Source organism: Nicotiana tomentosiformis, chromosome 6 (assembly GCF_000390325.3).
Source record: "Nicotiana tomentosiformis chromosome 6, ASM39032v3, whole genome shotgun sequence".
NCBI lineage: Eukaryota > Viridiplantae > Streptophyta > Magnoliopsida > Solanales > Solanaceae > Nicotiana > Nicotiana tomentosiformis.
Window position 1 is genome coordinate 33,997,338 of NC_090817.1, and position 26,636 is coordinate 34,023,973.

A 26,636-nucleotide genomic window follows, 5' to 3' on the forward strand; every position below is an offset into this window, starting at 1 on the left:
CAACTATGGGCAGGGGTAGAGGTCGAGGTCGTGCTAGAGGCCGAGGCAGAGGCCGAGGTAGAGCTCAGTCCAGAGCTCGAGCAGCTGCACCTACTGTAGAACCTTAGGTGGACCTTCAAGAGGGGGTTTCAGTTCAGAATGTACCAGTTGGACCAGTTTAGGTCCCGGAAGGATTCATAGCCACCCCAGTACTTCGGGACGCTCTAGTCCGTTTGGTAAGTCTTATGGAGGGCGTGGCCCAGAACGGTACATTTCCAGTGGCACCAGCCATCTCACAGGCTGGGGGAGGAGCACAAACTCCCACTACTCCCGCTCCGGAGCAGATGCTCCCCAGAATCAGGCTCCAACAGCCCCGCAGTTGGGGTAGTTCAGCCAATTATTGCGGCACAGATCGATGATAGGCCCGCCATGTCTTTTGAGGCCTTATTGAGACTGGATAAGTTTACCAAGCTCTTTCCAGTTCACTTCAGTGGTACACCTTCTGAGGACCCACAGGATTATCTTGAACGCTGCCACGAGGTGCTGCAGAACATGGGTATAGTTGAGACCAATGGGATTGATTTTGCTGTATTTCAGATGACGGGTTCCGCCAAGAGATGGTGGAGAGATTATACATTGACCATACCAGTTGGATCGCCTGCACTTACATGGGAGCAGTTCTCTCAACTATTTCTGGAAAAGTTCCTCCCTATCACACTGAGAGAGGAATTCCGCAAGTAATTTGAGCGTCTACAGTAGGGTTGTATGACTGTTACTCAGTATGAGTCATGTTTTGTGAATTTGGCCCGTCATGCTCTCCTTTTACTACCTACGGAGGGAGAGATAGTGAGGAGGTTTATTGAGGGACTCATTCACCCTATCAGACTTCAGATGGCCAAGGAGACCGGAAGTGAGATTTCTTTTCAGGCGGCTGCTAATGTCGCTAGGAGGATCGAGATGGTTCTTGCACAAGAGAGAGAGCATAGGTCCGATAAGAGGCCTCGTCAGTTTGGTGGTTTCAGTGGTGCCTCGTCTAGAGGCAGAGGTAATTTTGGTAGAGGTCATCCTCCTAGACTGTTTCATTCAGCCCTTCAGGTATCTCCCGGTGCTTCAGGGAGTCACGGTCTTATTATGCCTTACTCTGGGCAGCCAGTATTCATTGCACATTCAACTCCTATCAGTGCATCACCACTCCAGAGTTACTACAGCGGTTATCCGACCCATTTAGGTCAGCTTCAGCTTTAGCAGCCATGACATCAGAATGGGTGTTATGAGTGTGGGAACATTGGTCACATCAGGAGGTATTGCCCTAGATTGGCGAGTAACAGATCTCGACAAGATTCTCGTGCCATCATACTGGCACCGATTGCTTCACCGCCTGCTCAGGCAGCTAGAGGTAGGGGTCAGGTAGCTAGAGGTAGAGGTCAGACCATTAGAGGTGGAGGTCAGACCGTTAGAGGAGGAGGCCAGCCAGTTAGAGGCCGTCCCAAAGACGCAGTTCAGAGTGGTGGGGACCAGCCCCGATTTTATGATTTTTCGGCTAGGCCTGAGGCCGAGTCATCTGATACTGTGATCACAGGTATTATTCTAGTTTGCTATAGAGATGCTTCAATTCTATTTGATCCAGGATCTACTTATTCCTATGTGTCCTCCTATTTTGCTTCATATTTGGTTGTGCCTTGTGATTCTCTAAGTGCTTTTGTGTGTGTATCTACACCAGTGGGAGACTCTGTTGTAGTAGATCATGTCTATCGTTCATGTGTGGTTACTATTGGTAATCTTAAAACTAGTATGGATCTTCTACTTCTTGATATGGTAGATTTTGATGTCATCTTGGGTATGGATTGGTTGTCCCCTTATCATGATATATTGGATTGTCATGCCAAGATAGTGACCCTAGCTATGTCGGGGTTACCTCGGTTAGAGTGGAAAAGAACTCTTGGTCATTCTGCCAGCAGGGTTATTTCTTATATGAAAGCTCGGTGTATGGTAGAGAAAGGGTGTCTAGCCTATTTGGCTTATATTTGCGATCCCAGTGCGGATGTTCCTTCTATGGACTCAATACCAGTTGTTCGTAAATTTCCAGAAGTATTTCCTGCTGATTTTCCGGGGATGCCACCCGACAGAGATAGTGACTTCTGTATTGATTTGGCTCCGGGGACTTAGCCCATTTCTATTCCACCATACCGTATGGCCCCGCCAGAGTTGAAAGAATTGAAATAGCAGTTACAAGACTTGCTTGATCAGGGATTCATTAGACCCAGTGTCTCACCCTAAGGTGCACTAGTATTATTCGTAAAGAAGAAAGATGACTCTATGCGAATGTGTATAGACTATCGGCAGTTGAACAAAGCCACTATCAAAAATAAATATCTATTGCCAAGAATTGATGATTTATTTGATCAGCTTCAGGGTGCCAAGGTATTTTTCGAAGATCGATTTGAGGTCTGGTTACCATCAGTTGAAGATTAGGGCATCTGATGTCCCTAAAACAGCTTTACGAACTCGGTATGGGCATTATGAATTCCTAGTGATGTCATTTGGGTTGACAAATGCCCCAGCAACATTTATGGATTTGATGAATCGGGTGTTCAAGCCTTATTTGGATTCTTTTGTGGTTGTATTCATTGATGATATCTTGATTTACTCCAGCAGGTGAGAGGAACATGAGCATGATCTTCGAAGTGTGCTTCACACCTTGAAGAATAATCAGTTATATGCCAAATTTTCAAAATGTGAGTTTTGGTTAGACTCAGTTGCCTTTTTGGGGCATGTTGTATCGGCAGAAAGCATAAAGGTGGATCCTAAGAAGATTGAGGTTGTTCAGAATTGGCCTAGACCTACTTCAGTTACAGAGATCCGGAGTTTCCTGTGTTTAGCAGGTCATTATCGTCAGTTCGTGGAAGGGTTTTCATCTATAGCAAGCCCATTGACCAGATTGACCTAGAAAGGTATCCCATTCAGATGGTCAGACGAGTGTGAGTTGAGCTTTTAGAAGCTCAAGACCGCTTTAACTACGGTGCCAGTGTTGGTATTACCCACAGGTTCAGGATCGTATACGGTATATTGGTGCAGTATTAATGCAAGATGGCAAGGTAATTGCATATGTGTCACGGCAGTTGAAAGTTCACGAGAAGAATTATCCTGTTCATGACTTAGAATTGGCATCCATTGTTCATGCGCTGAAGATTTGGAGGCATTACCTCTACAGTGTCTCGTGTGAGGTAGTTACTGATCATCGCAACCTTTAGTATCTGTTCAAACAAAAAGATCTTAATTTGAGGCAGAGAAGATGGTTGGAGTTGTTGAAAGACTATTATATCACCATTTTATATCACTCCGAAAAGGCTAATGTGGTGGCCGATGCTTTGAGTAGAAAGGTTGTGAGAATGGGCAGTCTTGCGTATATTCCGGTTGGTGAGAGGCCATTAGATTCATATGTTCAGACTTTGGATAATCAGTTCGTGAGGTTAGATATTTCAGAACCCAGTCGGGTTCTAGCTTGCACAATCGCTCGGTCTTCTTTATATGAGCGCATCAGAGAGAGGCAGTATGATGATCCTCACTTACTTGTCCTTAAGGACACGGTGCGGCACGGTGATGCCAAACAGGTTGTTGTGGGGGAAGATGGGGTTCTGCGAATGCAGGGTCGTATTTGTGTGCCTAATATGGATGGGCTTCGTGAAATAATTCTTGAAGAAGCACACAGTTCCAGGTATTCTATTCATCCAGGTACCGCCAAAATGTATCAAGATTTGTGGCAACATTATTGGTGGAGGAGAATGAAAAAGGATATAGTTACATATGTAGCTCGGTGTCTGAATTATCAGCAACTTAAGTACGAGAATTAGAGACCAGGTGGTTTCCTTCAGAAGTTAGAAATTCTTGAGTGGAAGTGGGAGCGTATCACTATGGATTTTGTTGTTGGGCTCCCACGGACTCGGAGAAAAATTGACGCAGTTTGGGTCATTGTGGATAGGTTGACCAAGTCAGCACATTTCATGTCAGTGGCAATTACCTATTCTTCAGAGAGGTTAGCTGAAATTTACATTCGTGAGATTGTCCGCCCTTACGGTATGCCCGTGTCTATTATTTTAGATCGAGGTACGCAGTTTACCTCACATTTCTAGAGAGATGTACAATGTGAGTTAGGCACGCGGGTGGAGTTGAGTACAACATTTCATCCACAGACAGACAGACAGTCAGAGCGAACTATTCAGATATTGGAAGATATGCTCCGCGCTTGTGTTATAGACTTTGGAGGTTCTTGGGATCATTTCTTTCCACTTGCGGAGTTTGCTTATAATAATAGCCTTCCATATAATAATAGCTCCATATGGAAGGCGATGCCTATCACCAGTTGGTTGGTTTGAACTGGGAGAGGCTCGGTTGTTGGGTACCGATTTGGTACAGGATGCCTTGGATAATGTCAAGATTATTCAGGATCGACTTCGCACAAAGAATATTGCTTCGGGTTTCACCAATGAAAGGTGTAATGAGGTTCGGAAAGTAGGGCAAGTTGAGCCCTAGGTATATCAGACCCTTTGAAATTCTTGAAAGGGTGGGCGAAGTAGCCTACAAGCTTGCATTACCACCTAATTTATCAGTGGTTCATCTGGTGTTTCATGTGTCTATGCTCCGAAAATAACATGGTGATCCGTCCCATGTGTTAGATTTCAGCTCAGTCCAATTGGACAAAGATTTGACTTACGAGGAGGAGCCGGTGGCTATTCTAGCCCGGCAGGTCCGACAATTGAGGTATAAGAGTTATCCTTCAGTTCGGGTGTAATGGAGAGGTCAGCCGGTAGAGGCATCTACCTGGGAGTCCGAGTTGGACATGCGGAGTAATTATCCACACCTTTTCTCCAACTCAGGTAATTTTTCTAACTCCGTTCGAGGACGAACGTTTGTTTTAGAGGTGGAGAATGTGATGACCCAAAATATCATCTTTAAATTTAATAAGTAATTCTATGTTCTAAGATCTCGAAAAGCACCATTTATCATTTCTCGACTTGTGTGCGCAGTCCGTACAATTTTTCGAAAAGTTTTTATGTGAAAAATGAATTAAAATGAGAAATAGAGCTTTAAAACTCAACTAAGTTAACTTTGGTCAACATTTTGAGCAAATGGACCCGGATCAGTATTTTGACAATTTCGGTAGGTCCGCATCGTGATTTGGGACCCGAGCGTATACCCGGAATCGAATTCCGAGATCCCTAGCCCGAGATATGGAATTTTGATGAAAACTTAAAAGCGTGAAAGCTTAATAATTTCTAAAAAATTACAGATGTTGGATTTATTGACCTCGGGTTTGTATTTTTGTTCCGGATCCCGGTATAGGTCCACTATAATATTTATGACTTGTCTGCCGAATTTGGTGAGAAACAAAGTTGATTTGATGTGATTTGGACGTCCGGTTATAAAAATAAAGGTTTTAAAGTTTTCTTGAAAATTTCCTTTGATTTGGTGTTTGATTCATAGTTCTAGGTGTTAGTTTGGCAAATTGATCGTGCGAGCAAGTTCGTATGATGTTTTAGGACTTGGGTGCATATTTGGTTTGGAACCCCGAGATCTCGGGTGAGTTTCGAATGGGCTACGGGATGATTTCGGACTTAGGAAATCTGGTTTTCTACAGACTTCAGGCTTCTGGTGTGTTCTTCTTCGCGTTCGCAAAGGTACTCTCGCGAACGCGAAGAGCAAATTGGGGTTGGCACATTTTGTGCTTCGCGTTCGCGATCGAAGCCTCGCATTCGCGAAGGGAAAGAGGCTGGCCAGGATAATTGCCTTCGCGTTCACGAAGGGCATCTCGCATTTGCGAAGGCCAAGCTAGGCAAGCTTCGCGTTCGCGAAGTAGCCCTCGCGTTTGCGAAGTGTAAAATGGGACATCACAAATTTGTGTTTCGCGAACGTGAGGCACTGACCACGTTCGCGAAGGGTAAAAGTCCCAGAAACAAAACTTAAGTTTTGGAAAATGGGATTCGTCCCATTTTCAACCCTTTTTCATTTTTAAGCTCGGGTAAGGCGATTGTTGGGCAATTGTTATGGGAAAACATTGGGGTAAGTGATCCTTATCCTATATTGATTATGTTTCATGATTTCCTACTCATTTATATCATGAATCCGTGAATTTATGGAAGACAAATCAGATTTTTATAAAATCTTCCAAAAACGAAAATTTAAGATTTGAAGGTCCATTTGACATCGGAATTGGATAATTTTTATATGGTTGGACTCTTCTCAGAATGGGTGTTAGGATTTCGTAAGTTTTTTCGGGATTTGAGACGTGGGTCCCACTGCCGAATATTTTAATGAATTTTGAATTTTTATTCGAAAAATTTGTAAATTCATATGGAATTAATTCCTATGATTCGTATTGAGTATATTGAATTGTTTGTGAATAGATTTGAAGCTTTTGGAGACAAATTTAAAAGGAAAAGCTGTGGTCGAGTAATTGATTGGAATTTGCAAAGCGAGGTAAGTGTCGTGGTTAATCTTGACTAGAGGGAATAGAACCCTTAAATTATTTGCTATTTGTCATTGTTTGTTTCATAATTAAATCATAATTATTGTATGCTTGTTGTCTTATAATTTTATATTAATTGTTGCATTTATTGGGAAAATTTCTTCTATAAGAATTGATTGAAATGGATATATTGGAGGATCGGGTTGTACGCCGCAACAGACTTATTAAAAATTTCATATTGGAGGATCGGGTCGCACGCCGCAACAGACTTATTAAAAATTTCATATTGGAGGATCGGGTCGCACGCCGCAACAGACTTATTAAAAAGTCCATATTGGAGGATCGGGTTGCACGCCACAATAGACTTATTAAAAAGTCTATATTGGGGATCGGATTGCACGCCGCAATAGACTTATTTAAAAGTCAATATTGGGGGATCAGATTGCACGCTGCAATAGAATTTAATGTGAATATATTGTGAGAGCGGGTTGCACGCTGCAACATAATTGAATGTGAATATATTGTGAGAGCGGGTTGCACGCTGCAACAGAATTGGTTGAAATAATAATGGATTATGACTGCTGAGTTGGCTTCAATTATTATAAATGAGTTACCTGATTTATTTCTATTATTTGTTGTTGTTATTAATATTGCGTACAGGTTAATGTAAGTGAACCGCCTTAGCCTCGTCACTACTTCGTCGAGGTTAGGCTCAACACTTACCGTACATGGGGTCGGTTGTACTGATACTACACTCTGCACTTCTTGTGCAGATTTTGGAGTTGGTCCCAGCGGCGTACCATAAACTTGCTCGGATTCCAGGTACCAGAGGAGACTTGAGGTATAACTGCATGGCGTCCGCAATTCTGAATCCCCGTCTATTTTACTTTAGCTGTGTGTTTATTTTCAGACAACTTTATTTTATTCAGACCTTTATTTGTATTTATTCTAGAAGCTCGTGCACTTATGACACCAATTCTGGGATGGTATTTAGACACCTTTGTTTTTATTGATTATTTCACTATATTTCAAACTTTGCTTCCCCTTTTGTTTCCTTGATTATTAATAATTTAAAGATTGTTTAAAAATTGGTTAATATTATTCTAGCGTTGGCTTGCCTTGTAAGTGAAATGTTAGGCGCCATCACGGTCCGAAGGAGCGAATTTCGGGTCGTGACAATAGGGGAGATGATGCCCGTTTTAATATAAAATAAGCTTGTCGTTCGTTGTGCGATAGTTGTACCTTTTGTAACTTTATGATAGTATTATTATCATTGTTATAGATTAAGGTATAAAAATGTGAGTTCAACATGGTTATTGGAAATATTGTGATAAGGTATATTAAGGTTAAACCTTTCCTTCATTTTGGCGTGATCCCGTAACTACATGCGTTTGATAACGAGACATAAAGAGAAGTTCGTATTCCTGGACTTATGTACATTATCCTAGTCTCATAAGTTATAGTATCCTCCCTTATTGGGACTTTATATTCAGTTTAGTATTATCTTCTTTCAGCCAAGAGAGTAGAGAGTCAATATATATACAATATTACAGTATTTTCACCACCATCGAGCTATAATCGGTGGCCAGGCCCCTATTGGTCAATCTCTTATTAGATAGTAAGTTATATACCGAGCCTACTGTGGCCGAGCGCCTATGAGCAAGCACAGAATGGACCAGATACCGAGCCTAGTATGGTCGAGTGCCTATGAGCGACCCTACTACGACCGAGCAGTTACACGTATCGAGCCTTATAAGATCGGACAACTATTTTACTTACTATATTGAGAGACTTGATTCAATATCAGTATGTAAGTGTATCTCCAGATCATATATGACTCCAAGTTACTTTCCGTTATTATATTATCAGTTCAGTTTCAATTTTCAGTTATTCTATTGCCTTATATACTTAGTACATTATTTCGTACTAACATCCCTTTTCTGGGGACGTTGCATTTCATGGATGCAGGTCCAGATAGACAAACGGGTAGACCTCCTCAGTAGGTGCTATTTGAGTTTAGCATGATTGGTAAGCTCTACGTCTTTCGGAGTTGCCGGGTCTAGGGTTTTCAGTACATATTATATATATATATAAAAAGAAATAATACATGTGATCACGTTAGTCAGTACAATATTATGGGTAGGTCGGGCCCTGTTCCGACTAAAATACATCCCTCAGTAGAGGCTTGTAGACACATCTTGTCAGTCAGTACAGTATAGCGGGCTTGTAGGCCTTGTATGTATATTTCTTTTTGGTTTGTCAGCTCTAGTAGTTATGATGGCCTTGTCGGCCCAACTTTATATTGATATTCAGTCAAAGCTAGTCTTCGTTCAGTTTTATATTTGTTTCACAAATTGTCTTGCAATGTGACTCTACGGACAAAGTATAACATTGTATCTTCAGAGTCCCTTAGTCTCATGTTGGTACGCTCAGTTAAGTGAGGCACTGGGTGCCGGTCTCGCCTCCCCAGGTATGGGGCATGACAAACTTGGTATCAAAGCACTTCTATCCTAGGGAGTCTACAAGCCGTGTCTAGTAGGGTCTTGTTTATAGATGTGTTGTGAACCATATTATATAAGAAGGGAACTATAGGACATCTAGGAGTTGGTTACCCTTCTTTCAAATCTAAATCGTGTTGTAGACACCTAGATCAAATATTACCGAAGCATCCCTACTACAAAAAGAAATAATACATGTGATCACGTTAGTCAGTACAATATTATGGGTAGGTCGGGCCCTGTTCCGACTAAAATACATCCCTCAGTAGAGGCTTGTAGACACATCTTGTCAGTCAGTACAGTATAGCGGGCTTGTAGGCCTTGTATGTATATTTTTTTTTTGTTTGTCAGCTCTAGTAGTTATGATAGCCTTGTCGGCCCAACTTTATATTGATGTTCAGTCAAAGCTAGTCTTCGTTCAGTTTTATATTTGTTTCACAAATTGTCTTGCAATGTGACTCTACGGACAAAGTATAACATTGTATCTTCAGAGTCCCTTAGTCTCATGTTGGTACGCTCAGTTAAGTGAGGCATTGGGTGTCAGTCTCACCTCCCCAGGTATGGGGCATGACAAACTTGGTATCAGAGCAGTTCTATCCTAGGGAGTCTACAAGCCGTGTCTAGTAGGGTCTTGTTTATAGATGTGTTGTGAACCATATTATATAAGAAGGGAACTATAGGACATGTAGGAGTTGGTTACCCTTCTTTCAAATCTAAATCGTGTTGTAGACACCTAGATCAAATATTACCGAAGCATCCCTACTACAGAAAGAAATAATACATGCGATCACGGTGTCTGAGGCTACTGTATATGGTCTAGCTAGAAAGGCATAGAATCTAGCTAGAGTGCCACCTGGATAGCCTCCACATCTAGGGAAACCCCTACGTACCTGCCCTTCACCTCTGGCCGGCCGGATGCGTGGTGAAGCAGCAGTGCGATGATCATCGGCTGATGGCCCAGCTATACTGCCTTGCCCTGAAACATGGGTCAAAACCTCCTCATTGACCAATCTCCCCACACTCATAGAAACCTCTCGGTGCGTAAGACTGCTGACCCTGGGTCGGACCCTGGTGACCTTAATACCCACTAGAGGAACCCTGAATAGCCGGTGGGCGGTAGGTGCTCTATGGAATGGCACTAAACTAGGGCCATGCTGGAGTACCCCGAGTAGGCAGTGGTGTTGAATATATGGTTCTGCTAGACTGGCCCCTCATGAACTGGCCTCTTCCCACAAACGAGGCGCCACTGAATCCACCAGAATGCCAAGGCCACTTCTCCCCTGCCGTATACACTCGGCCATGTTTGCAAATACCCTCAATCCTCCAAGCTATCTCCACAACCTAATCATAAAGAGTCCCCACCTCAACCTCTCGGGCCATAGTAACCTGGATACCATAATGCAAGCCTGCAATAAAACCCTCTCTGCATCTGTGGGGAGTATCATAACTGCATGGCAAAATAACTCAGAGAACCTCGCCTCATAGTCGGTCACAGACATCTGACCCTACTGGAGTAGCTCGAAATGACCCCGTAACTATTCCCTCTATGAGGGTCGAATATACCATTCCAAAAATATATATGTGAACTGGTCCCAAGTCAAGGGAGGTGAACCTGCTGGCCTGCTATAGAGATAAGACTGCCACCATCTACGAGCCTCGCCCTCTAGCTGAAATGTGGTAAAGTCCACCACGTTGGACCCTAATACTCCCATATTATGCAGCCTCTCCTTGCAATGGTCAATGAAATCATATGGGTCCTCTGACCGTTCACCGTTAAAGACAGGGGGACGAGGCCTAGTCCATCTATCCAGACGCTTTTTCTCCTCGACGGATGTGACCGGTCTGGTCTCTAGTCTAACTGCTACAACCAGATGAGCACCGCCCGCAAGTTGTGCACCTGGGGTTGGATAGATGGAGGCAACGTGACCTGAAGCATGAGTGGTAGGGGTTTGTACTCCCCCTCGTGTCTGATATGTGGCTGGGTCCACTGGAAATAGCCTAGACTTAGTCATAGAATCCATGAAGCGCAACATACGGCCTATGACCTCCTGAAATCCTGGTGCAGTCATAAAATTCATCGGGGCCGTCTCAGCTGTAGGTGCCTCGTCCTTCTCCTCAATAACAGGATCCTCCATCGGATCCATTGGTGGTACCACAAGAGCAACTCTAGGATGACCTTATCCTCTAATTGGAGTTGTGGACATCCTTCGACCTCGGCCTTTGCCTCCAACAATAGAGGGAACAACCCCTCTACCATCAGTTATAGCGAAAGCGCGCGTTCTCACCATCTGTGAGAGAATAAGAGAAAGATACTTAGCACAAAATCAACTACACAATAGGAGATGAAGAAAGAGAAGTTTCCTAACACCATGTAGCCTCTCGAATATAAGTACGGACTTCTCCACACAGATTTACAAGACACTACTAGTCCTGCTCATGACTCGTGAGACCTATGTGAACCTAGTGCTCTGATACCAAGCTATCATGGTCCAATTTCCAAATATAGGTCGTGATGGCGCCCAACGTCGTTGTTAGGCAAACCAACGGTGAACTATTTATTTAATTATTCATTTTATTACTTTTAAAATCATGGCTTTTATTAAATAATGAAAGTAATACATAAAAAATCATGGATATATAAAATATTTGTAAAATATTAAATAAAAAGGTGTCAATATTAGATAAAACCATAAACATCTACTAGAAATTACCAAAATCTGGTGTCACAAGTGCCCGAGCAATCTAGTCGAATATACAAATGTCACGGCCCCAACTTACCTCTATAGGACATCGTGAAGGCACCTAGTCTCTACGACTAGGTAAGCCTAACATTTAATAATAACGTGACAGAAATAATTAACAAAATTCTAAAGCAAGTCTAATAAACTGATATAATCTCCTGAAATAGAAACTCAACAACACACTTCCCAAAACGGGTGAAACTGAGTCATAAGCTCTACAGAGTAATACTAGAATGTCTACTACATCACCGTGTGAATAAAAATACAACAGAAAGTACAGAAAAGGGAAGGTGCCTCCTAGGCCTGCGGACGCCGAGCAGGTATACCTTGAAGTCTCCAGAAAGCAGCTAACAGTCGATCACTAACGTCCGACACGAGCAGACGTACCTGGATCTGCAAAAAAATATTTAACCCCTATCCTTATACTGCCGCATGCGCGTCAATATCACATCACAATAACAACTCGTATCACAAGTGCCCATATGTCACATCTTGTCAATAATCAACAATATCAATATTTCCACAACAATAGCCCATGGCTCCACCACAACGCGTACAAGAATATCAACAATAACAATGAATGAAAATTCTCAATAAGAAAAATGTTTCAACAATTAACACTTCGCCTCAACTTGATAACGAATTTCACAACTTCAACACCGATAACTCAACAACGAGAAAGATAATGTGTAACCACGATACTAAATAAGAACAACTCACAATAAAAGAGATAACATATACTGATGACTTCAAATAAGGATAATCAACCATGAAAGAGATAACATGTAACAATGACTTCAAGTAATGGTAATCAACAATGAGAGAGATAACATGTAACAATAACTTCAAATAATGATAAATCGACAATGAAATACATAACATGTAACTATGAAAGATGCAACAAGTTCAACTAAAGCGCAAGAGCCAAATATCAAGTAAGATGCGAACAAATGTAAACAAAATTATTTAAGGCATGTAAGGATAGACTAACACAAGTAAAAATAGGTTGACTACAAGAATTTAGAACATGATATGACAATTCAATTAATGCATGGAAAGAGTCTAAGTAGCCAAACCGAGCAAAAACCACATATAACACGTATACCCACTCGTCACCTTGCGTGCACGGCTTTCACATAACACAAATGACACAATCAATCCCAAATCCTAAGGGGTAGTTTCTCCCGCAAAAAGTTAGGCAAGATACTTACCTCAACTAGCCTAATTCAACTCTCAAAAATAGTTTTCCCCCTAAAACTTGCCTCCACACGGCTCAAATCTAACCAAAATTGACTTAATATCATCAAACAATGCAAGGAAAATCAATTATAATAGATAAAGCTATGACCTTTACACTTTTCCCAAAAAAACAAAAAAAGTCAACTCGGAGCCCGCCCGGTCCGAACATGGGTTCAAAGTTAGATTTCGACTACCCATAACCCCACGAGTTTATATATGTGATTAGTTTCAAAATCCGAGTCCAAATCGACTCTCAAAATTCAAATTCTTATTTTTCAAAAACTTGACAAAGTTTCACAAATTATGCTTTGATTCACATGATTTTGATTTAAAATCTAAAATATATTGATAGAATATGATTGAAAATAGATTAGAATCACTTACCCAAAGTTTGTAGATGATAATCCTTTCTCCAAATCGCCTCCTACCGAGTCTAGAGTTCTAAAATGAGAGAATATACGATGAAATCCCGACTTCCAACCCTTTTGATCAGCTGCATATGTCACAATTGCTACATAGGTTCGCAATTGCGAACCCTCGCATTTGCGAAGAATTCATCGCAAATGCGATCTCTGACCAGCCTATAGGGACTTCGCAATTGCGAGAAATGGGTTCGCAAATGCGAACCCTGTCCCTTTGCGAAAGCGACATATTAGTCGTAAATGCGAGCTACCCAAAATCCTAAGTCCCTTCACAATTGCAAGCTCGGTATCACAAATGTGATACCTGGGGGCCCCCTGCTAAGCTTGCAATTGCGAACCTGGTGTTCGCAAACACGATACCTAAAGCATCAGCACACCAGATTCTGCATTTCAATGCAAAACCTTCTAAAACATGTCCAAAACTCATCCTAGCCCCCAGGGCTCCAAACCAAACATCCACATAAGTCTAAAAAAATCATACGAGCTCACTCGCATGATCAATATACAAAAATAACATCTAAAACTATGAATAGAACACTAAAATACATAAGTTTCAAAGTAAATTTCAAGAATCTCTAGAATTACAACTAAACGTCTGAATCCTATCAAATCAACTCCAATTGATACCAAAATTTTGCAGACAAGTTCTAAATAGAATAACAGACCTATTTCAAGTTCCAAAATTAAATTCCAATCTCAATAACTAAAAGTCAACCTATGGTCAAACTTTTCAACTTTAAATTGCTAAATTTTGGCAAAATAACACAAATCAACCTACGGACTTCCGAAATCAATTTCGGGCATACGTCCAAGTATGAAATCACAATACGAAGATATCAGAGCCATCAAAATACGGTTCTGGGGTCATTTTCACAAAAGTTAATGTTTGGTTAACATTTCTAACTTAAGCTTCTAAGTCAAGAATCAAAGAGTCTGAATCAGCCTGAAAGCTTCCCGGAATGAAACTAATCAACCCTGTAACTCATAAAATCATAAACATACATGCGTGAAGCATCAAAGGGGTAACAAAGCGCAATTACACAAAATAACTGGTCGGGTCGTTATAATAAACCATTATAGCTATTGTCTGAAATGAAATAAACAAAAATGAAAATAGAATAAGAAAGAGACTCTGGGAGCTGAAGATCATAGCATGGAGAACAACTCACTACTATGTCTCGGGATAAGGGGGATGCGTGCTCGAATGGCCAGCAGATGTACATGCCTTAGTACCTGCACAATTAGTGCAGAAGTATAGCGGGAGTATGTAAATCAACGTGTACCTAGTAAGTATGTAGTCTAACATAGAAGAAGTAGTGACGAGGGGTCGACATCGACCCTTACTAGTGGTCAATAAATAAAGTATAAGAATTATAAATAGGCATGAAATACAACAGTAACAATGGAATAAGAAATGGTAAATAACATGATCATTTAACATAATGACAGTTTAGAATCTCTAAATATCACGTGCTATCTCAACAAATAAGGACCATCAACTAAATATCAAATCTCAAGTCAAGAAGGAAATATTATGTATATTCTGACTCCTAGCGTTATTACGCACGAGTTATGCCGAGGTCGTACGGACCGATCCATAATAATTGTGTACATACACTACCGTGGTCGTACCACCTGATCCATGAATGCATCTCAAATATACTGTTAAGGCGTACGACCCGATCCATAGGAATAGAGAAACTCTTTCTTTAGGTCAGAAAACTACAACACAAGGATGGGAACATAAAGAAAGCATAATTTTTACCAACAATCAAGTATTCTGCCAAAACTCAAGGTAACGAAGCTCACCCTAACATAATCCCTAATCAAATTTCAATTATAAATTTACGTTATTAAACTAATAATTGAGTTCAACCAATATAAATATTGCATAATAAAGTCCTAAGTCTACCCAAACATAAACATGGTTTTAGCTACGTATAGATTCTCTTAACGGGCATAGCACCCACAACTAGTAGCAAATAACAATTTAAGCACCTACAATGATAATTCTCTCTTATAAGATTAGGCAAGAGACTTACCCCGCTTATAAGTCTTCTTCTCGGCCCTCAAACCACACTAACAGCCTCAAAATAACGCCAAGCAACCTGAAACTAGTCAAAAGTTGTACAAGCTAGTCAATATATGCTAAAAAGTTCATAATTCATCTACTAGAGTAATTTCTCAACCCAATTCGAAAAGTTCCTAAAAGTCACCCCTGGGCCTACGTGCCCGAATTTCAGAAATATTTGTAGATAAATGTTACCCATGACCTTACTAACTCAAATATATAATTTATACCCAATTCCGACATCAATTTCCTGGCCAAATTCTATTTTTACTAAACCCTAGGGTTTTCAAAATAATCCCATAACTTCCATAATTATTATGTTAAAATCTATGTATAATCTATGTATTAAACTCATATTAGGTAGAAATCACTTACCTTAAAATGTTAGATGAAAAATCCCTCTCTAAAAGCTTCAAAATCGGCCAAGCAAGGTGTAGAAATGAGGAAATGAGCCTAATCCCGACTTTTAAAAAGTGTCTGCCCAGCGACTCATTCTTCGCGATCACAGAAGTACCATCCCGATCGTGAAGGCAAAGCTGCCAATGCCCATATTTTACCCTATGTGAACGCGACAGGCGCCTCGCGATCATGAAGGCTAACCTGGCCAACACTTCACGAATGCGAGCTCCCCTTTGCGAAAGCGAGCTCCCCTTCACGAACACGAAGGCTACCAGCCTGCCATCCCCCAGCCTCAACTCCTTCTTCGAGATCGCGACCTACGCCTCGTGAATACGAAGCTCCACAGTCCCCACCCTTCATGAACATGTCCCTGTCTTCGCGAATGTGAAGCAGTGAATCTCCCCTAGACCAAATCCTTCATCGCGAACACTAGACACCCTCCGCGTTCGTGAAGAAGGAAACCAGCACTAGAAATCTACCATTTTGCACTTAGCTCCAGGTGGTCCGAAACACACTCGAGCCATACGGGACCTCGTGCAAATATACCAATAAGTCCATAAACATAATCTGAACCTGCTCGAAGTTTCAGAACACATAAAATAACATCGAAACCAAGAATCGTACCCTCAAACCAAACTAATCAACTTTTGAACTTCAAACTTCTTCAACTAGCTCCGAACGTAATGAATCATACTTAGATAACTAGGAATGATACCAAATTTTACGCACAAATAACAAATCACAATACCAACCTATTCTAAGGCTCAGAATATAACCAATCGGACATCGGTAATGCCAAATTCTACTTCAAACCAAACTTAGGAAACTCTAAAACCTTCAAGATGCCAACTTTCAATAATAAGCACTGAAACGCTACCGGATCACCCAAATATCGATCCGAACACACTTCCAACTCCAAAATCATCATACAAATCTATTAAAATCTTCAAATCCCGGTTCCAAGGTCGTTTACTCAAAGTGTTGACTTAAGTTAAATTTGGCCACCTTAGGCCACTATTATATAACTAGGTGTTCCGAATACAATCCGAACCTTTCCAGAACTAACCCAATCATCCTTGTAAGTCATACAACAGTAAAAACACATATGGTAAGTCTTAAATAGGAGAACAAGGATCTAAAAAATAAAATGATCGGTCGGGTCGTTAAAAGTTGAGTGTATTAGACTTTTATTGGTATATAGAGGTGCATTGTGTTAAATACGAGTTGTATGGGGACGCCATGCTTTATGTATATTGTATTCGTGTGGTTGTATGATAGGTGGATATATTCAGATAGCCCTATTTATAAAGGCGACTCTGTCAATTGTTTGAAAATTTTGAGTTAGCCAAAATGATGAGTAATAAGAGGCTATTTAGTGCAAAGGTCTAGAAAGGTTATGATTGGATATTTGAAATTGATTACGGCTTCGGCTATACATTCGAGTACGAATGTTTCTAAGTGGGAGAGATTGTAAAGCCCCAGAAATATTCTAACAAGATTTAGCCTAATTCGAGCATAAGAGAATAATTAGCGAGACTTTGAAGTTTGTGCAGGCCCACACAAGGGTATTAGGATCATCACAGTACTTGGGCATGAAGGTCATGAGGGACGGAGGTCCCTAAGTTAAGTGTCTAAGGAAATAACTTTGGAAAATTAAATAAAGAAGATTAAAAAAATCACTGAAGCCCCGTGTGGCCAAGATGTGTGGCCCGTGCAGGCTACGTAGCCCATTCCAGAAGAAAGAAAGAAGAGGAGAAGAGAGAGCTCAAGCTTCATGGCCAAGTTACGTGGCTAACGCAAGCCACCCACGTAGGCCCCTGGGCTATTAAATAGAGGGAGTTCGGGGAGAGAGAAAGGAAGAGGATTTTGAAGGTTTTGGGGTTCTAGAGAGAGAAGTTCTCGTCCATGGGCATTCCATACACTCCAAAGTGAGTTTTTATCCATATTTTATGTTAATTAATATTGAGAAACACTAATATTAACATTGCAACATCCTTGGGTTTGCTAGATTTCATCAAATCAACCAAGAACACCAAAAGAGGGATTTTTTAGGGTTTGTTTCAAAGGTAATTCCACCACTTGAAACCTATTTATGGAGTATAAATGAGCGTTTTAATATTACTTATAAGTTGAAAAAGTAGTTGAAAAAATATAATTGATGAACCCTAACTTTGACATTGAAAAGCTTGTTGGTAGGGAAGATGAATAGTATTGGGTTTATTTGAACGACGTCATTTTGAGTTACTAATGGAAAGACTAGATTCCATAACACATTTAATGGATGAATTTGACTTAGCACTCAAGGATTGACCTTTAAATGGTGAAATAAGAATTTTTATAAAAGTAGTAAAGTTAGACCTAAGTGCTAGGCACTTAGTTAGTTTAATTGGTATTGTTGTGATGCATTAAAGATATGTGTGAACTCACAAATGTAGATATCGACTTGTTGACGACGTTTGAGCATTTTAAACAAAGTTGGAGCATCATAGTACTAGCTTGAAGCTTGGACTTGAGGTAAGTTGATTAAACTTACTTTTCTTGGGGGACATTATCTAAGAGCATAATTTAGATTAAAACATGAGTTATTTATATATGTGTCCGTACTTGTGAGGATAACCGGGTGCGGATACCTCTATGTACTAAAATATTGTATTGCATATGAAGTGTCATGTATTGCATATGAAGTGTCAAGTCTTTTTATTTGAAGTGATAAAGAACTTGATATAATTATTATCGTTTTATATCAAATGTTGGTTGCATTATTTTTGTAAAGCTTTGTCCCAGGACTTGAGTTAGAGAGAGCATATGACACTTATTGAGTATCAGTATGGTGTACTCAGCTCCCATGAGCCCTTCTCCAGGGTCCCACTTGCTTTACATATTTTCAGGATGAGACGTGATACGCGAAGAGTGGATGGGGATAGGATGACTCTCTTTCCGAGGCATATAGCAAGATATCACTTCTATTATGTGGTAGCCTTTGTGTTGATCTTACTTACTTTTGGTTGGGTCTGTCCTAAGTATTTATTCCATCCTTGCGTCTTAGAGATTTCATAGACAGTTGTAATTCGAGAGTTATTCACATGGCATGCATGAAAGAAATATTATTATTATTTTGTATTTTTCAATTATTGAAAAATGATGGATTTAAAGATTTCATTTCATGTATGGTTTGAATCATTAAAAATGATTGTGTTTTCAAAAAGGCTTCCGCATAAATGTATTTTGCATATAGATGAGCATTCTTGTACGATTTGGTTCACCTGAGTTGGATAGTGGGCTGGTTGCCGTGGTCACGTAGTTTTGGATTGTGACAAAAACCAAATATAAGAAAAGAAATCATAATGTTAAACAAAAATTAAAGGCAAGTTCGAGCCACCAACCGTAAAGGAAGAAGTTTAAAGGTGACCATCGATCTGATGGCAAACAAGAGCAAGTTCGACGAATGCCCAAAGATCGTTATAAAACCGAGATAGGAAGACCAAATAATAATTATAGCATAGTGCAAAATGATAGTAATGGAGTTAGAAATTTATATAAATTCAAACAAGAAAGTACTAGAATATTATTGTTGGAGTTTATATTCATGTTCTAAAGCAAATTTTGAACCCCTCTCCATTTTACTAGAAGTTTTCTTATGTTAACAGGATTCAACAACTTATATTATCACAAAAAAAAAAGAAGTTTATTTTTACTCTTATTGAACACTATAATTTTTTGACAAAAACAAATAATTCAATTTATGCCGTACAATCCATGAAAATGAGTAGAAAACACAACTCTCGAAAGTAAAGTCAAAATTGATTTAAAGATCTAACTTTTGTAAAAGTGAATGTCGTGTGGAAAGATTAAGACTAATGTTCCCGGCAAAACCGAAAGCTACGGCAAAACAAAATAAAGATCAAAAGGCAAAAGCAGAGGACAAGAAAGTTAAGACTCCCAAGGTTGTGGCGACTTCCTTATTTTTCTTAATTTGTCTAAGTTTAATGTAAAGAAATAAGAGTTCTAGCTCAATTTAATGTTATTCCTAAAGTTAATTAACTAAAATTCCTGCATGCACCAGGTTCAAGTAACTTCAATCATACGCTGTTTCGAAAATGTTTTTCAATTTTGCAAAAACTGAAAACCCAGCCCAGAAATATCTTTCCCTTTTTTCAAAAAGAATTTTGTTTTGGAAAGAACTGAAAATATTTTAAAGAAGAACTTTTCTAACACTTTTTGAAAACAATGCCACCCTTGGACAATGTCAAAAGGTGAGCATTTTCAAAGTGATTCTTTACCAGGAAGCCAATTAAATCGGAAATCGGAATAAAGTTCCCCTTAACTTTTTTTAACTACTCACGCAGGAATTACACTTCATATTCTAGCAGTATTTAAGATTGATTATATGGCATCATTTTAATTACCCCTATATTATAATTTATATGAACTTATTACTATTTGGAGAGTAAAACAATATTTTTAATAATATTTTTTTGTAGATACTTTTTAAATATTTTAAACTGTTAATTATTATGATTTATAATAATTTTATGTAGTTTTATGTTCAAGCTCACGATGAAAACTAGTCAATGAAAAAAGAGTAGTAGGCGGAATCATGTCTAACTAGTGGGGATTAGACAGAACAAAAAGGTTAGGTACGAGAGAATACCCCACAATTATCCATACGCATTTATGCCCCGACACAATAATATTCGACCTATAACGGAATTGGGATGAAGGGAATTTCACTATAGCTTTATTTTACTCTGTTTGGACCAAGGGGAACACCAAAATTCAAAACCATCATTTATCAACCAAACTACAGTCAGTCTCCCTTTAATAATTTTATAGTACTAAAGATGAGAAGGACATCAGATAAGAATAACATACAAAGAATTGACATCTATTTTTGGCTTCTCCACTTTTGACCCCCGTCCCCCCGCCCCCCACCTTTTTCTTTACTTTTTGTATTGTTGAGGCTGAGGAGCATGGCAAAGCTAGAGTATAAATATAGGTTTGTATAGATTTTGGGTATATTTTATATTTATATTAAAAAATTTATTATATATGTATAAATATTTAATTGCGAATTCGATAACTAAAACGAGTTATAAATTCGATAACAAATTTAAAAATTTATAAACTTCAAATCTTGGTTCCGACTTTCGGAAGAAACTTTTATCCGTTGGTCATAAATAATATTTTAATATTTGCAAATATTGAAATAGTTGTATTTGCAAGTGAACTTCATGAAATACTGAACTTCAGCATTTGAGATATTAAAATACTGATTTGAGGAGTATTTTGAGTGAACTAATTAGTAGTAGTAGTAGTTTTCAATCATAATTATCTTCAACTTTTTCAAAATAAAGTTCATGTCAAAATACAAGTTCAACTTCCACAAACTTTTTTTAATTACTTTTTTTCCCCAACAGAAACCAAATACTATCCAAACGTTTGATTACTTTTATGCAGGAGAAAGGGAAGCAACAATATGGGAAAACTGAAGCTTTTCAATAAGCTCTTTTGCATGGCGTGAAGCTCGGCGCTCAACTCGGGCGAACAGCTTGTCACTGAGCTGTTCGCCAATGTGAGCATCGACAAGGACGCCACTGACGCTTCTGCAGCTGATGGCTAAGGCTCGTCCGACTTCAGCTGCGTCATCCGGGTGGTTGACAACCAAAGGACTCCCTCCCCTGAAGACTTGAAGCTTGTTGATAGTGAATGAGCCGTTGGCTTCAACCACCTCCTTGAAATCTTGTATGCTTGGTGCATACACTGGGATGTTGAAGTTGTCCCTCTTCTCACTTGTAATTAGCCCCTGTTACTTCAAACAAATAGTACTGTATTCATTAGTACAGCGAAAGCAACCTAAGTAGACAATTGACCACCAGTATAAATTTGTTTCTCCACTCAACTGAAGTATATATATACTATTACTTTTCAACACAATCAGTCTTGAACAAAAATTTATAAAATAGAAAAACAAGATAAAGGAAAGAAAGAGGAATCGCATTGAGAGAGAAAATAGCTAGAGCTTCAGCCATTTGAATCTAAGAATCAGAGTTTGTTGGTGCTGCAAAAACTGTTTAACAATGAAGCCTCTTAAAACTACTGTAGTTATGTGTCCTAGGTAAATTAATAACATGTTCTATACGGACCAAATATAAAATTCACGTACTCCAATTAAATATCACTCCCTTTTGTTTGGATTCATAATATCTTTTCTTCTTTCAGAAACTATATTAACAATCGAATAACGGTGGCTGCTTTTTACTAATTATTTGGCGTAGCCACTTGCCATTGCTATTTGTTACTTATGATATTGCTGATAGATGATGAAAGAAGTTAAGAGTAGTCAATTTATGGTGCAGGATAGAGAGGAAGCCCAATTGGTCGCAGTGACAAGTAAAAGTCATGATTTAGGACTATTCATTAAAATGGCTCCATGCCAACGCTTAGTCACAATCCCTAGTCGTTTGTCAACCAGACACACTTGGTCTAGACAGATGTTGACCTTTGAGTACTAGTGCTTGGTTGCTCAAGAATCAAATTGGAGAATGACCTGATCCTCTGATTGTGACACTCAACACTAGTCTACATTATATTGTCCAAAACGACCAACTTCACAAAAAGGAAAAGACAATAATATATACTCCTATACCATATAAGTTTAAGTTATATGCTCAGATATTTCAAAACATATCGTCACACTCATGTTGATCCTTCAATAATGAAGAACTTTTAGAGGATCCGACGTATAGCCAACGATATTTTTATAGGATCCGAACAACAAAGACACCAATACTGACGGAGTTAGAATTTTCAATAAGTGAAATCAAAATATAAGAAAAATAAATACACGAATAAGCTAAAATAATTAAAATATAATAATATATAGCTATACTGTATAATGTTTTATGCGAAAGGTCTGTCAATTGACACTCTTTGGTTAAAGATGTCTCCGCGACTGTACACCAACATTATAAAAAAGTTATACTATCTATACAAATTAACCTACTACAACAATTTATTAGTTTGTCTTCCAGATTACATTATCAAATTAGATATGAAAAGTTATACTATATTGTTATAAGTCATCTTACACAGACTCTTTCTATATAGGTCTGTTGAAGTCTTCACTCTTCACGTATTATGGCACAGAGAAGAATATAATAATGGAATGAATGAGTAATTACCTCTTGGACAAGATCATCCCAAGCATCTTGAAAATGGGTCCCAAAAAGGAGTCCGGCCCCACCTTGGTCTGTTGGGTCCACAGAGGTTCTTCCTAAGCAAACTAAGAACATGAAACCCCCTCTCTTCATTTCTTTAGACCTTGCTCCAAGAAAATTAGCCAAATCACTTTGGAATTGCTTTTTGTATGCATTGGCTGTGCTCTCATTTGCACCGTGGATGTATATCCTTCCCTTGTTGTACGCCCCTGATCTCTTATCCAACACTATATCTGGAACCTGTCATCCCAGATTGAACTTTAGCGATGTTTACACAATTAATTATAGTTAGCCGAATTTATTGATTATTTTTCCTAATCAATATACACGGATTATTTATCGATATATATATATCATACATTTATAGGTTATTTTTAGTTTAAGTGATTGGTGGAGGACTATTTAGTTTAATTATTCAAACTTCTAAATAAGTTTATTAGAAGATTCTTAATTAATTAGCAATCAAAGCATTAAACAACTAATTTTTCTCAGTCCATTTCAATTGGCCTATGCATGCACTTATATGTACTCCTTCCCTACTCATTAGTCATTTATCGTTTATGAAGGGGAAAAATACAATTTTATTTTCAAGTATATAAGTTAAATCCAACATCAAACAGAAAATAAAGAAATAAATATCGCCAAAAAAGTGTTTAGGCTAGTGGTTTTGAGAAAACCAGGGGCCATTATTATTTTGAGTGCTTTTGAACTTTTTGACCTTCTCAAAGAAAATAAAGTAGTTAGGATCTTCATGCATTTTCAAACTTGAAAACAACATACTACCACAATTCATGTGTTTGCCTTAACTGTAAATCATCCTCGGGATTGGTACAAATCACTATTGTTTCCACATTTCTCTGTCTATTTGCCCATGCTACGTAAATTATTTTTTAGCTAACCACGACTTTGATTACCATATTACCATTTGACTTTTGTTTGCAAATATTATATATCTTCAATCTCAAATATTAATTAATTTTAATAATCTAATTTTCAAAATATTTGACGTTAAATAACAAAAGAACTCACTTAGTACTCCTTTTACAAATCTACTCTAATGTGTTGATTTAGTAAATACGATTTAAGAAGAGATAATTTAAACATATATTCTTATATTACAGTTTTCAAATATCAAATTTAAGGGTATAAAAAACTATCTTTAAATATGGACGGAAGTAAGTGATAAATGTTATATATTGAAAGTTGAAGCGCATATATATATAAAGAGGAAAATAACCTGAGAAAGCCAGTGCAAAGAAAATGCAGAGTAGAAAACGTCAATGGATCTCGCCGGGAAGAGACGGCGATAAAAGGAACCGGGAACTCCGGCGGCGAAGTAAGAGCGGTGACTATTGGAAGCTAAGCATTCCTCCATGCTGCCACAAGCATTATTAGCCAACGGCGGCAGCAGCTGAAACAGCGTGTTGAAGTCATTGGAAGGAAGATCAGAGAAGAAGGCAGAAAATTCAGGCGGTTGAAGACCCATCGCTTCGTATCGCTTGCTCATATGTTCCACAATCACGTCGATTATGTAGACGGTGTTGCTGCCGCAGGAGCATCCCAAGTCGACGATCACGAAAGGAACATCCGGTGGGCTCAGCTGGACTTCGTCAAGGGTTTCTTTCAGTAGGTGTAGCATCGATCGAGCATGTTGCCCCTGTATACAAGAATTTATGTTATGTATATATATATATATATATATATATATATATATATAGGGGCGGAGCTAGTCTGTAGCGGGCGGGTTCGACCGAGCCCAATAGCTTTGGTTCGAATCCTGTATTTGTCTTAAAAAATTCATTGAATATATATAAATTATTAATTTAGAACCCAATAACTTAAAACGATTAGAATTTTGAACCCATAAGCTTAAATCCTGGCTCCGCCATATACAAATTTTATTTTTTTAAAATAAATTTATTACGTGGATGAAAGGGGAGGGGAGTCGAACGCACACCGATTATGAAAAGACTCACAACTATAAACTAATTTTTTTGTTATGGCAAATGCTCGCGAAAGTTTCCAAATGTCCATTTACTACCTAAGGTTGCACAAACGTTATGTCGACTATGCTAAATGCAATAAATAGCTTTCCAAAGAAATAAATTACATGGTAAAGAAACATATTTAGAACGGCGAAAGTGATCACCTGAGCTTGAGAGTTGTTGACGTAGCTAGCCTCTCCTTTTCCCCCTTTCATGCTGAGCATTCTTTCAAGTTTCATGTTAGATACAACAACGTTGTCCTTATTGTCTCCTAAGGGAGCCATATTAGATGCAAAGATTCAATTCTTTTATCAGTGAAAGGGAAGTGGTTAAGTATATATGTTGAGAATAGAAATGACAAATGGTTGGGTGGATTTATATAGAGAGTGAAAAAAGCTTAAAGGATTTGGTCTTGTTCTAGTGGTTAGGATGCATACTCATGAAAGATATGCCTTTTTGACAGAATCTGAAACATAAAGCTAAAATAAAGAATAAATAAAATGGAAAATAATATGAAGAAGATATGGGCTTCACATGGAAACAAATAACAAAGCAGGCCCAAGATTGACGCCGGAATTCCATAATTGAATCTCTACGCAAAATTCTGTAATTAAAGAGCGAAAGAGATCTAACAGGAGTAGGAGATGACGGTTCAACTTTCTGTCCATTAATTAGTTGTGTTTTGTTCTATTATCATGCTAAATCTTAGTCTTTCCACAAGAATAGAGTCCTAATTGTTATTTTGGCCATTTATTTCAATCAAAGTGAATCAAAGATTTTAAATCAGTGGGCGTGAAATACCGCTACACTTCATTGATTTCAATCAAATTTAAGGCGAATTTAAAGATTTTAAATCAGTGGACGTGAAATATCCTCCATTTTATTGATTTCAATCAAAGGCGAATTAAGAGTTTCAAATCAGTTAGTGAAATACGAACAATGGGCACAAAATTGGATCAAACACGTATGTTTAAAATTTGATAAATTTATAGTTCAAATTAAAGTTAGTGGATGCATTTCGCCTTGTATTATTCTTCTGCTAAGCACCATAGAAATTATTCTCCCCTCAAATTGAAATCTAGAGCCCCATGATTTTACAAACTTATTTGATTATGTACCTTGTAATACTCAAAATAGTTTCCATTAGATTAATTAAATAATTACCGAAGATACCCTATTGGAATTTGAAAGCAAATAGTTGCTAGTATTCTAACGTGCATGCCATGATCAGCCAAATAAAAGTATCACTCATGTGTTGACTATGAAAGTAATTAGAAAAATCTATTAGCTACAGCATTCTTCTAATCATGTTTGTTTCTAACGGTTTTATCGTTAACATAATCATTAGAGAAATTAATGAAAAGAATTATATAATAAATAAAGGCCTTTTGAAAATCATATAAAGCAACAGTCTGTGGGTCCAAATTTTAAACTAGAATATATGCCGATTAGGCAAACCTAACACATTTATAAGAAATTAACACGGTTTTTCTATAAGCAACTACCAAAGTGCATAGCATATATACACGAAATGATTATGGTATAATTAAAATATAATATTCAGAAATAAAACCAAGTATATATAGAAGATGTGTTTGTTGCTAGTTAAATTTATATTGATT

General features: G+C 38.5%; 1 protein-coding gene across 1 annotated transcript; it reads right to left on the reverse strand.

Moving 5' to 3' along the window:
- Positions 1 to 21,184: 21,184 nt before the first annotated feature.
- LOC104121023 (indole-3-acetate O-methyltransferase 1-like) lies at positions 21,185 to 25,514 on the reverse strand. Its single transcript, XM_009632918.4, has 4 exons — positions 25,179 to 25,514; positions 24,267 to 24,686; positions 22,994 to 23,269; positions 21,185 to 21,615 (listed from the first exon to the last, which is right to left on the reverse strand). Exons 1-4 carry the CDS (start codon positions 25,296 to 25,298, stop codon positions 21,262 to 21,264), a joined length of 1,170 nt encoding a protein of 389 aa, XP_009631213.1. The 5' UTR covers positions 25,299 to 25,514; the 3' UTR covers positions 21,185 to 21,261.
- Positions 25,515 to 26,636: the final 1,122 nt, after the last annotated feature.